The 15,324-nt window shown below is 31.8% G+C and overlaps 2 protein-coding genes across 8 annotated transcripts in view; both read right to left on the reverse strand.

Annotated features, from left to right (window-relative positions):
* LOC142349531 (putative acetylcholine receptor chaperone) overlaps positions 1–15,324 on the reverse strand; it is a 359,559-nt gene that overhangs the window by 286,604 nt on the left and 57,631 nt on the right. The gene's annotated exons all lie outside the window — the stretch shown is intronic.
* LOC142349530 (uncharacterized) overlaps positions 1–15,324 on the reverse strand; it is a 170,257-nt gene that overhangs the window by 90,526 nt on the left and 64,407 nt on the right. For 6 of the 7 annotated variants that reach the window (XM_075401154.1, XM_075401152.1, XM_075401150.1 and 3 more), the window contains exons 2-3: positions 11,194–11,460; positions 3,003–3,104 (exon numbers count right to left, since the gene is read on the reverse strand). In XM_075401154.1, coding sequence (XP_075257269.1) covers positions 3,003–3,104; positions 11,194–11,415 — 324 coding nt within the window. In that variant the 5' untranslated portion in view covers positions 11,416–11,460. Of the gene's footprint in view, positions 1–3,002; positions 3,105–5,641; positions 5,746–11,193; positions 11,461–15,324 lie in introns of those variants that run through there. The other variant, XM_075401156.1, reaches the window with a different exon arrangement.

Consider the following 15,324-nt stretch of genomic DNA (forward strand, 5'->3'; position numbering starts at 1 on the left):
AAAAACTAATTTGAAAGCCAACATTCTAATTTCATTAATAAAAGTCTAGATTTAAAACATTAAGCAACTTTTAGTGAAAAATCTCTTTTTGTAAAATTCTCACTCCCAAAAGACGTTCCTACACAAAGTGGAGTACTTGCTTGTGACTTTCCTATCACACTTTGAGGTACTGATCAGAAGGTGATAATAACGGCGTATTAATCGTCATAGGCAGAATTAGGCTAAAGTAGGGCACTAAATAAAAGGGTAAGTCCAAGTGGATGACTAATGTTTTGATATACTCTGAAGCCAGTTTACACTTATAAATGCTCATTTATAAGAAAGAATTAAACAAAATTGCCAATAAAGTCAAATTCGTTTTCTGAATATGTTTTAATTGAACGACTGTTCTTTTAGAGCACACAAAAAATCAGATGTGGATTCAAAATGCGATAAAATATTCAATTAGTCCTCTGACTACATTATACGAGAATTTGTGGCACCAGTCAATGCTTTATGTGTCATATGCGACCTTGTATGAATTCCCATAAATTTTTTGAACTTCAATAGAAAATGAAAATTATTCAGTTCTTAATTTTTGTATGGTCCCTGTATATTTTCTAGGAGATATATATGATCCTTGTATGACTACCAAGAATTCATGCAAATGACATATGACAAAGTATGATTCCTAAAAATCATTTATGACCTAGTATAAAATCAAAGAAAGTTGTATCAGCAATAACCCGAGAAATGACCAGTAATGTACCCTCATGATCATTTTCAATTGAGCTGTAATTCAAATCACCAAGAAATTCACTTTAAAACTCAGATAGAGAATGACTTAAAGATTAACCAGAATCGAATCTAATGGTCTCCTTGCTTGATGGTTACAAAAATTGCATCTTGAGGTTTTTCTCTAGAAAAAAAGCAAAATCTAATTGATCAGATCACTTGAAAGTTTCTTTTGTCAATTCAGCAGAAAAATGCTTTAAAGATGATTCGTTATTTTTTCTTATTTTCATCTTAATGTCCAGCTTTGATTGACACAAATTTTTAGTGATTTCGTTTAGTTAGGCTGTTGTAGATTTTTTTCGTAATTGGGGTCTTCGAAAACAAACTTTTTCTCTCAAAGAAGTCAACATTTTATAGGACATGAAATTGATTTCCTGATTCTCTTATGAAAAATTTCTGTTGACTTCTTTTGAAACAAGTATACAGTCGAATTGTTAAAAAGCAGATTGTTCCAATAGTCTCATTTATTGTGAAACAAATTTTCCAGTAAAGGAGCTCTAAAATTCGATGTAGTGACTGCCTGGCCAACCGCGCAGCAAACAGTATTAATTCACACAAGATTCATTCACACAAGTACCTATAGAATTTTCTAGAAGGTATAAATATGATTTAAATTGAAGGGTTGGACCCCATGCGCTAAGCCACAAAACAGATTCCCCAGGTCTGCTCTCAATTCAATATACAAGTTTGTCAAAAAACATCTGTTAGGTTGACACTAGTCCATAATATTGTTTGAAGCAATTAAAATTTCAATAAGAAAAAAATTAACCCGAAAAATTGTTTCGTCGCCAACAAATCCGTGAACCAAAATGCAACGAAAAAATCATCAGGAATCAAATAAAGTAAATTACACGTGAAAAGGTTATGGGAAAGCCAATAATCGAATAAACCATAGGTCATTTTTAAAAACTAAATGTTTTAAATATAAATTGAATACCAGCTAGAAAAATTTACAATAACATCCTCGTAAGTATTTTACAGTTTTCTAATAAAGTTAAAAAAAAACTAATTTGAAAGCCAACATTCTAATTTCATTAATAATATTATGAACTGATTTAGTTTTAATGTTTCCTTTGCAGTTAACAAAACAATACTTAAATCCAAACTTTTCTTCTCTCAGCTGAAACATTTTTGACATTCAGCGTCATTATGGTTTTCCATAAATTAAGAATTAGCAATAATAATAACAGGCAACAAATTGAAAAAGCAACCAGAAAAACTCAAAATTTGATGTTCATAAAGAGAACATTACGTCACCAAAAGTACATTTTAAAAGTTTTTTTCTTTAAGTGGACATATCTGACATTCTTTTGTCACAATTATCCGTGTTTTGACTAAAACCTGATTTATGAAAAATTGTGACGGCGAGACGCGGACTCGAGTTACAAAAATTCAAAGCAATTACAAGCTTTTAACGTAAGCAATGTTCACGAACGTTTTTGGCGGCAGTTTTGTTTTGAGTCTCAGCTACGTACTATGGCTAATCTTAGCAGTCCAAGATCGTTTTGGATTTAAAAAAAAATTTGTTTGATAATCACCGCTTCGGAAAAAAACTTTTGATACTCGAAAAATCTTTTTCACAATATCTTATAAATCTCAAGGGACACTATCAGATTATTTCCTCTTTGTTGCTCTGTCACTTAAATGTTTCATGCTGTAGTTGTTTGGCTACTACTTGAAATCAACTCTGAATTGTCTTGAATTCGAAGAACATGCCATACTTAAAGAATTTTTATAGAACAAGATCTGGTAAAAATCCTATCAAAAAGATGAGGTATAGCTTTCCGAATGTTTATCTTACAAAATCTGACACGACAAACATTTTTTGTCTGGCAGAATTTTTATCGTGTAAGCTCTTATTAGGCAGAATTTTCCTGAAAGATCTGACAGAATTGTACAATATCGTGTAAATTATTATCAGATCTGATATAAAACTTTTTATCATTTAAGAGCTGATAAATTGTCCTAGAAAGTCTTAGTCAGGCGACGCATAATCTTATAAGTATTTGTAAGACACTTATGTAAGAATTTTGTAAGATCACGATAAAAATTCTCGAATGTCTGGGAACTTCTGTTTTATAAATAAATAAAGATTTGTCAACAGATTGGTGTCAACAAAACATAAGAGCATTTCATTCGACCGATTAACAAATATTAGCATAAATAAGTTACAGCAATCGGGATCTACGCTAATCAACAGCTAGCATCCTAAAAACATCTGCACATACTTTTCTGAGTTTGGAGTTTCGAGGTGTGGTCTGAACGAGAATGTTGTCATCTGACTCTCCGCCTGTTGTCAGTGTTCTCTCCATGGACCTCCGGGTCATAACCTGAAAATGCAATTAGTTGCTAATCTCAATCATATATTAAATTTGCGCAGAAGAAAAGTTCAACACAAAATTTTTAGTTCCTGAGTAACATCAAGTTGATCGACAGAAAATTAAAAACTGCAGTGAATTTCAGAGGCCTAAAAACATGGCAGAGTTGATCTAGAACGGGCAGCTCAAAACGCGCGCAATGAAAATTTGACTTGTTCTGTCTTCTAATTTAAAAGTTTTTTTTGTAGAATGTTTAGTTAAAAGATGACAGCTAAACTTTATTTTACAAAATTAAGATACATTAAGAAGAAGATAATTGTTGTTTTTTTTCCAACATTGATAACTAAAAACTAGACAATTTTAATGATGCATTTTTCCAAAAGATTTTTTGTAAAATGTTCGAAAGATGTTTTTCAGCTCAATAACAGGGACATGTGTTAATCAAAATTTGAACAGTCTGTACATTAGCTTCAGTACTTACTGTGACAGGAACCAAAAACAAATAAAATAAAATACGAAAAACTTCATCAAAAAACTTCAAGATTTGTCTGTTTTGAAATTTTGACCTCAGAAACGGTTATAAAAAGTTTTTGAAAGTTTAGAACATTACGATGCAGAGGTATACCCCAAAATTTCCGCCTTAGTAAAATTGGCTCGAAAATTAGTTACATACAATGAACGAAATTAGGTGACATCCTTTGTATCTTACTTTTCGCAAAAGGGGTTCCGCCATTTTTGCGAAATAAAAGAACATTCGATGCAAAAATTAGGTAACAAATCTTGTAGCACGTTTCCGCTCAATTTAGGTATCTATTATTCGCGCGCATTTTGAGCATGCAATAAGCATTTTAATAAAGATTTAATTGAAGCCTTCAAAGCTTTAAAGTGCTTTAAATACATGCTACCACAAAAACTGATTTTTTACCGAAAAATCCCTCGCACATCAAAGACTTTGTATGTCAATGTGGGATTGGCCAATTTTAATAAGTAGTAATAAATAGTACTAATAAGCAGAAATAAGTAGTAATAAAGTACTATAAGTAGTAATAAAGTAGTAATAAAGTACTACTAGTAGTAATAAGTTAGGCTTAATTAAATAAGTATTAATTAAGTTAGGCTTAATTGCGAATTATATGCGAAATCGAGCTACATTGCGTGCGAAAAATTAATACATAAATGGAGCGGATGCGTGATACAACTCGCGCGAAAAATAGGTTATTAAATTTGTACTTGTATTCCGCGGCTAAACTTAGGACACTTTTGCTAACACGGGAGACGATATTTCCTTCCATTTTGCCGGTTTCTGCTAAAGTAGCTATTTTCCGCAATATTGTACCACTTTCAATGTATTAAACATAGTAAAAACGACACGAGATACACACATCGGTCATATCTGCCCGTGACGATTTGGGTATACCTCTGCACTGTAATGAATATCATATGCCACAGCCGTGCAGACGCAATCATAGCAATTCTTGCTTTCATTTTATATCTAGCAACTAAAGTGCAATTTTTGAAATTCATTTTAATAATCAAAATTGGTCACCAGCTTGTTTGATTCGCGATATTTGGAAAAATTAGTCTTTAAAGATTTTGGAAAGATCCTCACACTTATAGGCCGTAGTGATAAATCAAAAACTGGAAGGCAACTGGTTATTTGACTCATTTTAGCTCAGCCAAAAAAAATTCCAGCTTAGTTTCTTGAAATAAATTTATTTTTGCAAATTCCTAAGTTATTCAAAATTTTTCGAAAAAGTTGAAACCTAACGTGAAATTTTTAATGAACCAATTAATTCGTGTTATTTGCTCATTACGAGTAGCTGGCCGGCGTTTTCTAAAACGGTGGATCTAATTAATATTCGGGGCTAAACTGGCAACTTTTGTATCTTTTCTTATTTTTTCTTCTGAATGTTAAAAAAATGTATCCCCAAAATGTCTTGAGCAAAAAATTTGGTAATCCGGCCGTTGATCATTGAGGTATCATTGAGAACTGAATTGTGAAGGATTTGGCGAAAATGTCTAAAAACGCTTGAAAAGCTGGAAGACTTTCGCATTTGGGATTTTGTTTCCTATGCAGTATCCTATGGCCAGACCAGAAAACAATTTGGCCAGTTTAGATTTGAAAATGAGCAAAATCGGAACGAGTTTTGATCATAAAAACAATCATGACGCAAATATGAGCTTGATTACATTTCGTTTCTCGGGATTCACCATCTCAACACTAACCTTAAAGGTTTGCAAGTTTTAAAGTTGATCGGTGACAATTTAACACATGGTACTGCAATAACAAAGAAAATATTTTCAAAAAGGAGGTTAATAAAATTGTGCTGATTTAGGTTATCTGAAACACAGAACTTTTTTCCCAAGTTTTTTCCCGAACTTTTTTTATCCTTGTCCCATTCCGCGGGACCTAATTTTCATGAGCTTTTTTATTTAGTGTATCGATATATTGCATAAAAAACTGAAAACCTTAGCGCTAGAAGCGGATGAGTTTCCAAGGGAAGAAAATAATTGATTTTGCAATTGCCCCACACACGTATTCAACTGACCTGACGTTCGTCCATGATAAAGCGATGATCAAAATATAAACTTTGAAATGTATTACTTTAAAAAGCGTATATAATAATAATTTTGTTAATTCGTCAATAATTGATGTATAAGAACGTATAATTATTTTTTCGTCAAAAGCAAAAACTATTCAACAGTTTTTGTTCATTTGCAGTATTATATTAATTATTTTCGTTGGAATTTACAGCTTGAGGGAATACATATATCGTGTTCCTTGCGGGACTCATTAAAAGGAAAAAACTGTTATAAGGTGTAATGCTTACAATTATAATCCCAACAGTAGAAATGAAGTCAAAACAATGTGACTTTTAAAAATCTGCACTAATTTAGCTCTACAATTTGAGTGATAAGGTATAGATTCAATTATTACTGATTTCTGTTTTCAAAAGAAAGTGTTATTTTCCATTTAATTGCTTTGAAAGATAAAACTGTTCAAAGACCGCGATTATGGAGTCAAGTGAAGCGCTTGATGGCGACAACAACGCTTTGTATTTTTGTACTCAAATTTGTCTTGTTTAAGCAAATTTAGACCAAAATAGAATTCTATGTTCTGTTTTTAACTATTTCTACAAGATGTGGGACGTTCCCGGGATGTTGATCTTCAGCATTTAACTCTGATAAATTCATCAGTCTCTCAGCCGGTTTATTCATCACCTTTTTAAAAAGTTACAAAGTATTAGTAAAAACCCATACAGTGACACAACTGATCTAATTTTTGGAAAACAATTGATACTACGAGAGTCAACCTCGACAAAACATAACAGCACGATTCAGTTACAAAATAAAGCACAGACGAGTTGAAACAAAATGCAACACTAATGAATGGGAAAGGAACCGTAGTCTTAACAAATTGTCTTAAAAACCCTATGTGGTGCTGCCAAGTGATTTCTAAACGAGAAATATCACGGCAAATGCGTGCTATAATTCTTGATTGCATAGAATCTGTTAAAATATTTTACAAATAATTTTTTATTGTTTATGACGAGATGTAATTTATATTAAAAGTTTGTATAACATTTGATAAGAATAAGCTTCATTGCGTAAGGTCTGCCGATGGTCTAATCAAATTTTATCAGACGATGAATCTTCTCACTAGTTTTCTCAACATATAGTGAGATTTTTAAGAAACAGCATATTTCATACAGCATTTTTTGCGTTTCCCAAAAAAATGCTTAAGTTTTCTGTAAGATAAATCGAGAGCTGGTTTTGCAACTGCAAACCAATGCCGCCGACCACAAATTTTTTTAATTTAAAATTATTTGATAAAAATTTGCATCATTTATTGCTGGACAAGACAAAAATATGCAGATTTTTAAAATCTAAAGTTACTAATCGTTTAGATCCCTATGAGACAAAATTTTTATAGTGTAAGATGTCTGATTTGATGAACAAAATTTTGTCGTATGGAGTTGATTTAGCATTAAACTTCTCTCATGTAATTTTCAAGGTAAATACAGTACCACTTAGGTTACGGATAAGTGCCCAAAAAAGTACGCAATCAGATAAAGAATTTTAAAATAAAAAATCCGACAACCATCCATTCGATCTTGAGGAAACATAAATTTACAGTCGATTAGCAACATTGTTCTGTCAGATCTTACAAAATTGTTGAAGCATTTGCATTGTGCTTTTAAAGGGGAAACAAGGCGGCTCGGTAATGTGCAATGGCACATAAGGTTCCGACCCCGCCCATCCACAATTTTGTGGATGGGCGACCAAATGAGGAACAGATAGAAAAACCCAAAAATTATTTTTTGCGAATCCCAAAAAAGCCCAAGTCTTTTTCAAAAAATTCTGTATGAACGATAAGATAACCTCCAAAACAAATAACTCAGTGGAGTAAAAATTGATGCATTAGATTGCTGTAATATGTTAATATTAAGAAAGCGAGTCAAAACGAACAGCAAAATCAAACAACAACAACAACAAACATTAATTATATCAAAAAATTTATGTCCATCTTAAAAACTAAATTTAATAACAAAGTCAACATACCGTCAGATAAACCTGAAACTAAACAAAAATAACTTAAAAATCACCAGAAAACATATGCGACCAGTCCATAGAAAGGTTGGGTAACAATTATACAAAAAAGAACAAAAACAGAAAAGTAAAAAAAATTAACTTATTTTTTTGAAACAATTAACTTCAAAGTAATAAATACCATTAGGAATAAATTAATATTACCACAAATTTGCGATTACCACTGCTTCTATAGAAGGGCATTAGGACCTGACCTTATTCATTTTTTAGAGCGGCTAAAAAGAACAACAAAGAACAAACAAAATTTAAATTGAAACTTGCCAGAAAACGCTGTCAAAACCGTCAAGCCAAATTTTGGCACTCAAAATATATTTGATTGCGCCTTCTTCAAACAGCTATAATGTAGTACGTGGCCATTCATTAGTAAGACTAGGTAACAGGTAGACAAAAAAGCGGAGTGCTAAAGTATGTAATACTTTTAATTTTTTTTTCGAAACAAAATTACATTCAATGTCATGAAAGGCATTAATTACAAAAAGAGCTATTTAAATATCGTCGTTTTTTCATGAAAAAGAAATCCTCGAGACCTGTAATTATCCAGAATATTTCTTGCATCTACAAAAAGAACGCCAAATATGACAAAAATCAAATTAATTTAATTTTTTTTTGTGAAAAAGCGGTGTCGAAGCCAGTAAGGCCATAACAAAATCTTTAAAAAAAAGATTTTTGGACACTAATCCCTTTTATTCCCTTGACACCCATAATGTCATATTTGACCTGTAATCAACTAACGAGATTAGGTAACAAAAAGAAACATAAAAAGAACAAAATTGCGAAGTTAAAAAAGTTATTTTTTAATTTTGGAAAACGATGGGTTTGAAAGTCATAAAAGCCATCAGCTATCTGCTAATATCAGAATATCGGTTTTTCTATTTTTCCATGAAAAGCCAATGAAAGCTATCACTAAACAGGAAATTTCATACGACCGAAACGACAAAGTATAAATGACAGTTAAGACAAAATTAAAAAATTCAATTGATTTCTTCAAGAAAGAGGCGTCGAGGCCATTAAAACGATGATTTATATCTTTCAAGATTTTAATATGTTCAATTGTGTTTTAATTTGAATGCTAATAAGGTGACATGAGAACTGTCAATAATGTGATAACGTGACAAAATTAGAAAACATGAAAAACTGGCAAATATCAAAACAAACAAAAATCTAAAATCTTGTAGTATCAAAGCCAGAAAACAATAATTTCAGGCTTAAAACTGCAACCGAGAATAAATGTTAACTCAGTAGAAAGAAGAAGCAGTCTTTTTTTGCTGACACTAAGCTGGAAGTTGAACAAATTGAGAAAAAAAATAGAGGAAAAGTTAATTAAGCCATTATTTATTGAAAAGTCAATTATTTTTAAAAAAAAACGACCATAAACTTTCAATTAAAAAACTAAATGAATTAGCCTGGAGCTGTTTCGCAAGCGAATTGGTTGGACCTATCACTCCTGAGCTTTGATTTGATATGTTCTGTTCTTTATTATTAAAAAAAAGTCTTTTTTTTTAAAAAAAAAGACCGACTGATTACAACCCGATTTTTTTTGGATTGTAACAGTCCAAGAATGGCCCAAAACTACCCCTGTTAATACTTATTGTCCGTTAAGAACAATTGATTTTTCAAATGTTGTAGATATAGATAATTTCTGAGTTGAAACTCAAAATAAATTTTGCATTTTTGATAATCAACGAGTAAAGTTAGCAAAAAACGGCAAAGTTTTAACTACAAGGCACTCTCTGCGGACTCTGAAGTAGAAATAGCCCCCCTCTGAGTCTACAAAGATTGTATGAGTGCCGTTTGGGGGTGTACTGTAGGCAAATTTAATCAAAGTGGACTAAAGTAGCTTATTTCGTGCTGTTGTTGATGAAAAAGGCTAAATTTTGAAATGTTTATCCAGATTTTTTGACCAAAAAATTAAATCAAAACAATCAAAAATGCTTGTTCGTCTTCAAAAATGAAATCAACGACACTATTCTTAAAAATTATAACAAATTTTAGCAAAATTGACGAAAATCTAGGCAAAAATTCCGGAAAATGTGAATAAAAACAACGTGAATTCACTCTTCTTTTCTCAGAAGTTTAAGCCTCGATAACTCCCTGTAGAAAACGAAAATTAAAAAAATCTTTTTAATTCCATATTCTACGCTGGACGAGCTTTCTAATGATACCAGTCTCAACTCTCTACGATAAATATATCGAGCGGCGAAAATTCACTGAACAAAAAAAAAAAAAACCCAGTTGAGTATATAGTTCCTCCCCCCTCAAGAGGGTCGGAACAATTATTTTCATCGGGGGCCTCAAGAGAACAGATTTGTACCAAATTGGAAGAGTACTGACGAAAAAAGCCTGTTGATAATCCAGAAAACAAAAAAAAATGTAAAAAAAGACACAGTGAATTTCCAGCCACACCAAAGAGCAAATTATTAGTCCAGCAGTGTATATAATAACAAGTTACTTATTTAAATATTCAACAGACAATATTAGGTATATTCAAATTTTGTCTCAAAATAAAACGCTTTAAAACGCTCTAAAAATATACGCTGTATATGTCAACCCAACAACAGTAAGTCTGATTTCTTTTCTAAATTTTAACTTCACGCCACGTTGAGCAAGTAACACACAAGGGTTCAAGTTAAAAACTGAGCAGAAGAAGATTTTAAGTTTTTTGGGGCAATTTTTTGTCTTGGTTGAATTTATTTTCACTAGGTAGTTCATTCCAATCTACTGTCGCCAATCTCACAAAAGAGGTCTGTGAGACTGCAAGCAAATTGCATTTTATTGGAATATTCTGGGCTTATTGCAATTTGAATGTAAAGAGAACAAAAAAATGATCGCCATCAGTTTTAAGTGGTAACATCGGCAGAGACAATTACTGATGCAAACTTCAGAATCAAGGAAGCGATGTCTCACAATAATACAAGCATATTGCAACAATTAAAATTGTCATATTTTGAGAGGCACCAAAGCAGTAACAAATCGTATAAAAGTATATTAGATAATTTTTTCCGGCTGAAGGATTTATTTATTAATAGCTGAAACGAGACCGGTAGACCGAGAGAAACTAGTTTATAAGCTGTTTGTTTGCGATCAGTGATGCAACAAGTGATGTTTGCGTTCCCCTTTCAGCCAATTTTGATCTACTATTGGAAAGTTTTGGATAGCTTTTCTTGTAACGTTTCAGTAACGGATGCGTAACTGAAACTAACACGAGCAATTTTTAAACTTCACATCTATACGGTCCCAGATTCTAGAATGCCAGACTTTCTTCTATCTTAACACTGTTGGTATTTAAATATTGCGTGTTAAATATTGCCATAAATCTCGAGTCACCACGAGTTTTTCGAGAAACGAATTATCAATGACAACATAAGAAACGCATAATTTAAACATAACCTAAGTCTTTAAATGAAAAATGTTTAACTTCACGCACGTACGTAAATTAATGCTATACAAGTTGTTCTCAATATTTAGAACAAATTATGACACCGCAACTTACCTGGGCTCCTCTAATTCCTTCAGACATAGTAGCTCCTATCTCAAATTGATCATCAGGCAAATGATGACTGCCAAAAGCTTCCTCACTTTCCTCCAAATCACCCTCTTCTTCTCCCAGAACGAAGTTGGTGTGATTTCTACTTCTGTTTGAAGATGCGGAAGATTCTGGAACCATTTCCACTATTTGCTGGCTACCTTGGAATCGGCCAGTTGAGTGTCGCATGGCTTAGCAGCTGGGGTTAGAAATCGGGAGCTGCTAAGATGTACGCTGAAATAGAATTGTGACATGTTGACAAAGATTGACTTTCTGTGCTCAAAATTTGTAAGAATTTGTTGAAACAAAAAACTATCAACACATATAATTAAATAAAATCAACCAATGTTAAACTGTTTTCTCGTCATTATATTATTTGAGAACAGTTAACAGCTGAGTTAATTAACAACAGCAATTGTAATCAATAGGATTTTATTAACTATGAGTGATTTTTTTGCTCAAAGATTAAAAATATTCAGCGTTTCGGTCATCAGACAAATGAATAATGACACAATTTATTTTAGTCTTTACAGATAAGCGCGCCTACTACCTTGGAACGGACCATTGGGTCCATGTCAAAATCGTTTTCCTCAAAATGTAATTTAAACAGGTGAAATTGGCTCAAAATGTGAAATAAGGTCACAAAAAAAATGTTTATAAACTGCTTCACCAAATTGGACTAAGTGTTCTATTTTTCCATTTTGTGGAATTTGGCCTCAGATTCTGCACCTTAAAACCATGCTATTCAACAGTTTGCGGTATTCAAATTACACGCCCTACTACCCTTAGAATCCACAGATTGGCAAGTAATTAATGTTCATTGAAGTAGCTAGCTACTCAACAGACATCAAAGACGCTTGGAAAAATCAGAGTTAGCTGACGGCACCAGAACATTCAATCTACATAGTGCATAGCTACACAAACTGCATTTTTAATTAACATTTAACACATAGAACTTTGGATTAATGTATATTGATTTAAGAGCAAATGCGTGAAATTAAACAATACAAAAAGGTTCTACATCAGTTAATTTTTTAGCATAATTTACAATTTTTTTTCAAACTAACTCAAAAAGACAAGATTCTAATGATTTTGCTGGCAATTCAATTCAGTATAGGCTAAAGTATACTGGCATTAATTTGGTTAAGAATGAGTAATTGTTTTTTAATTTCCCAAAAATCCCTCAGTAAAAAACGGATAATTAAAAATAAACTTCTTAGCAAATCTTCTGTACAAAACGTGATCAGCAACTATTGATTTCTGAAAAATATTTTTGAATGAAAAATGAAATTTCATTTAAAAAAATCTGGAAAAAATTATTTTGTGAATGAAAAGCGATCTTTAATTCTTCCATTTTCCTCCTCAGCAGTTCAAAGTCAAAATCACACAAAAGAGAATATTCTATAATTTTCCTAAAGAGAAGATTTAGAAAAAGTTATTTGCAACTTAAAGACTGTCCAGTCCGTTGTTAATGTCCTGTCGGTGAATACCCAGTGAGTTGGGAATCGGGGCATCAGCGTACATCCAAATTGTTTATTTTCTTGAAAATCTATAAAAAAACGGCATAGTTTGTTGTTTCACTCACAAAACATACATAAACATCATGGATGCCAATTGGCACCTACGGTGGAGGGGGTTTGTGAATTTTAAATTCTATTAATTTTGAGAATTTTTATCTACAATTTCACTCAATTTCTGTTAATCACGCAAATAAAATAACCAATTAACTGTACGTCATCTGCACCGAAGCCTTGATTATTATTTTTGAGAAAAAAAGAGGGTCAAACAGACAGTTTGTATTTAAAAATTACGATAAAACCTTCATAATTTGATCAATTTTTGAAGTTTACTTGAGTTATTATAATAATAATTATTTATTTATACGAAATTCAATTATTGAATTTCGGCGGCAATTACAAATAGCCTTGATGATGGATCTGGTTTTTAGTAGTCATGATGAGCAATACCTAACTTCTACCAGTAAAAAAAACGTAAAGGTCGAGCTTAAACAGGCACGTGAAAATTTTAAAATGCTAAAATACCGCCTGCCAGAAAATATAATGCCATAATTTCCTATATACCGCCAATAGTCGACTTGGTCAAAACAGGCACTTTTTTGCATAACCCCGAAGTACTTTTGCCAAAACTTGCATACTAATGAAAACCTTGAAATAATTTTAGATTAACTTATAAAACGGCTGTTCCATTGGCAAAAATCGCTCAAGACATCATTATATCTTACACGACTTTTACAATATAAGTGTCTCTTTGCCCAATTAAAGTTGCCGTTATAAAAAAATTATCATAAACTATGGTTGAAAAATCGACGATGCGTTGTTTTATGTTAAATGACTCTTAGAGCTGACTGTTCATAAAGATTTACAATTCTGCCACAGTCAATAAAAAATTTGTTTTATCAACATGAAAGAGGAAGATGTTCACTGAGCAGAAAAATAATGGATTCAACCAAATTATGAGAAAATTACAAAATATCTGAACCGTTCTAAATGTGGTCAGCAATTTTTTTTCGATATTAGGTAGTACGTTATTAAAAATTTCTCCTGAATGTGTCTGTCAAATTTCAGAATTAGATTGTAGGCAATTGTTTTTTCATGAAAAAAATTTTCGAATTGCTCATTTGCAAAATTGCAAACTTGAGAAAATACAACAGAAAAAATACTTAATTGGACGAAGTATAACTGAAATGTTTGAAATGACTTCAAGTTTCTTCAACCATCAAAATTTTTGTAAGTCATGAGTTATATAATCATTCATAAAAGTGAAACAAAAAAATGAGAAAATTTATTCGTATTTCATAAGTAAAGAGGACAAAAAATGCAAAACAATGCGATCTTGAGTTGATTATACGTTTAGCATTTTCGACAAAATGAGTCTCGTTACAAATACTGGTCCAAAAGCAATTTATTCTCAGTTGTTACAAAGAAAAAAATTAGAAAGCGCTGTTATTTCTTTCCGCATGCCTTGTTCTTCGTTTTCAATGTTTAAGATTTTTTTCTCTGTGAAATAAGCACAGGAGGAGACACTTTTTGACATTTTCAATTTGAGTTTTTGAAAAGTTAGATCTTTTAAATTAAAATTAAATGGAAAATGTGAACACATGAAATTGTTTTTAAACTTAATTAATTTATTTTATTTCGGCAAAACTGGTAGCTTCCTTCAGGACAGTTTAGCGCTGATTAATTTTTTTTGCGCTGATGCAAAAATGAATCTAAATAAATTGACAATCAAATAACAACTACAAAACCAAGTACCAGTTTTTTCTATCGTTTTTTGAGATGTTATCGAGCGTTCAAAAATTAGCTGTTTTGATCAATTTATGGCAAAAATTTCATCAATTTAAGGCAAAATTTTTTACCTAGATACAGATAAAGATCTTTATTATTTCTGCATAAATATTGAATTCAGATCTTCTCAGTAAACATTTTCAAAATGTTATTATGTGGCTCTAGCCATATTTGAAAGGAAAACCAATAGTTCAGTTTCATATCCTAGACACAGTTCGACTATGAAAAGGAAAATGTTTGCGTAAACTTTTAATCTGAGTTTACCCCAGATGGTTTTAAATATAGTTACCGTTTCTTTCACAAGTCAGCATGCCCAAGTTGAATATTTATATGTAATAGTTATACAAAAAATTGTAAATTAATTGTAAATATTTGCAGAAAAAATACACTCGCCAATATTGTTTCAGAGAGCCGGTTCCTAATAGTGCTTTTGCTAACAAACGATTTGTAACCAAATTTGGATCAGCCTTATAGATGCATAACAAAGGGTAGTAAGTCCACAGATATCAATTATTAATCCGTTAGTGTCTATGAATGCTATTCAATTCGGAGCTATTGTGAATGTCGTTATTGGCACAAAACAAAAACAGACTGTATTCGGTTTTCCTTTTCGCCATTTTATTTTATAATTTATTAGCTTGCTATAAAAAGTTTCAACAAATTTCCATAACTTTTTTTTCAGAGCCACTTATTTTGGCGACTGATTCCATCAGGTGAAAAATTCATTCTACAATTTTAAAAACCATAACAATATATTCATGCTCATTCGAACAAGATGGGCGCAGCGTCGTTA

Source organism: Convolutriloba macropyga, chromosome 11 (genome assembly GCF_964194025.1).
Source record: "Convolutriloba macropyga chromosome 11, txConMacr16.3, whole genome shotgun sequence".
Lineage (NCBI taxonomy): Eukaryota > Metazoa > Xenacoelomorpha > Acoela > Convolutidae > Convolutriloba > Convolutriloba macropyga.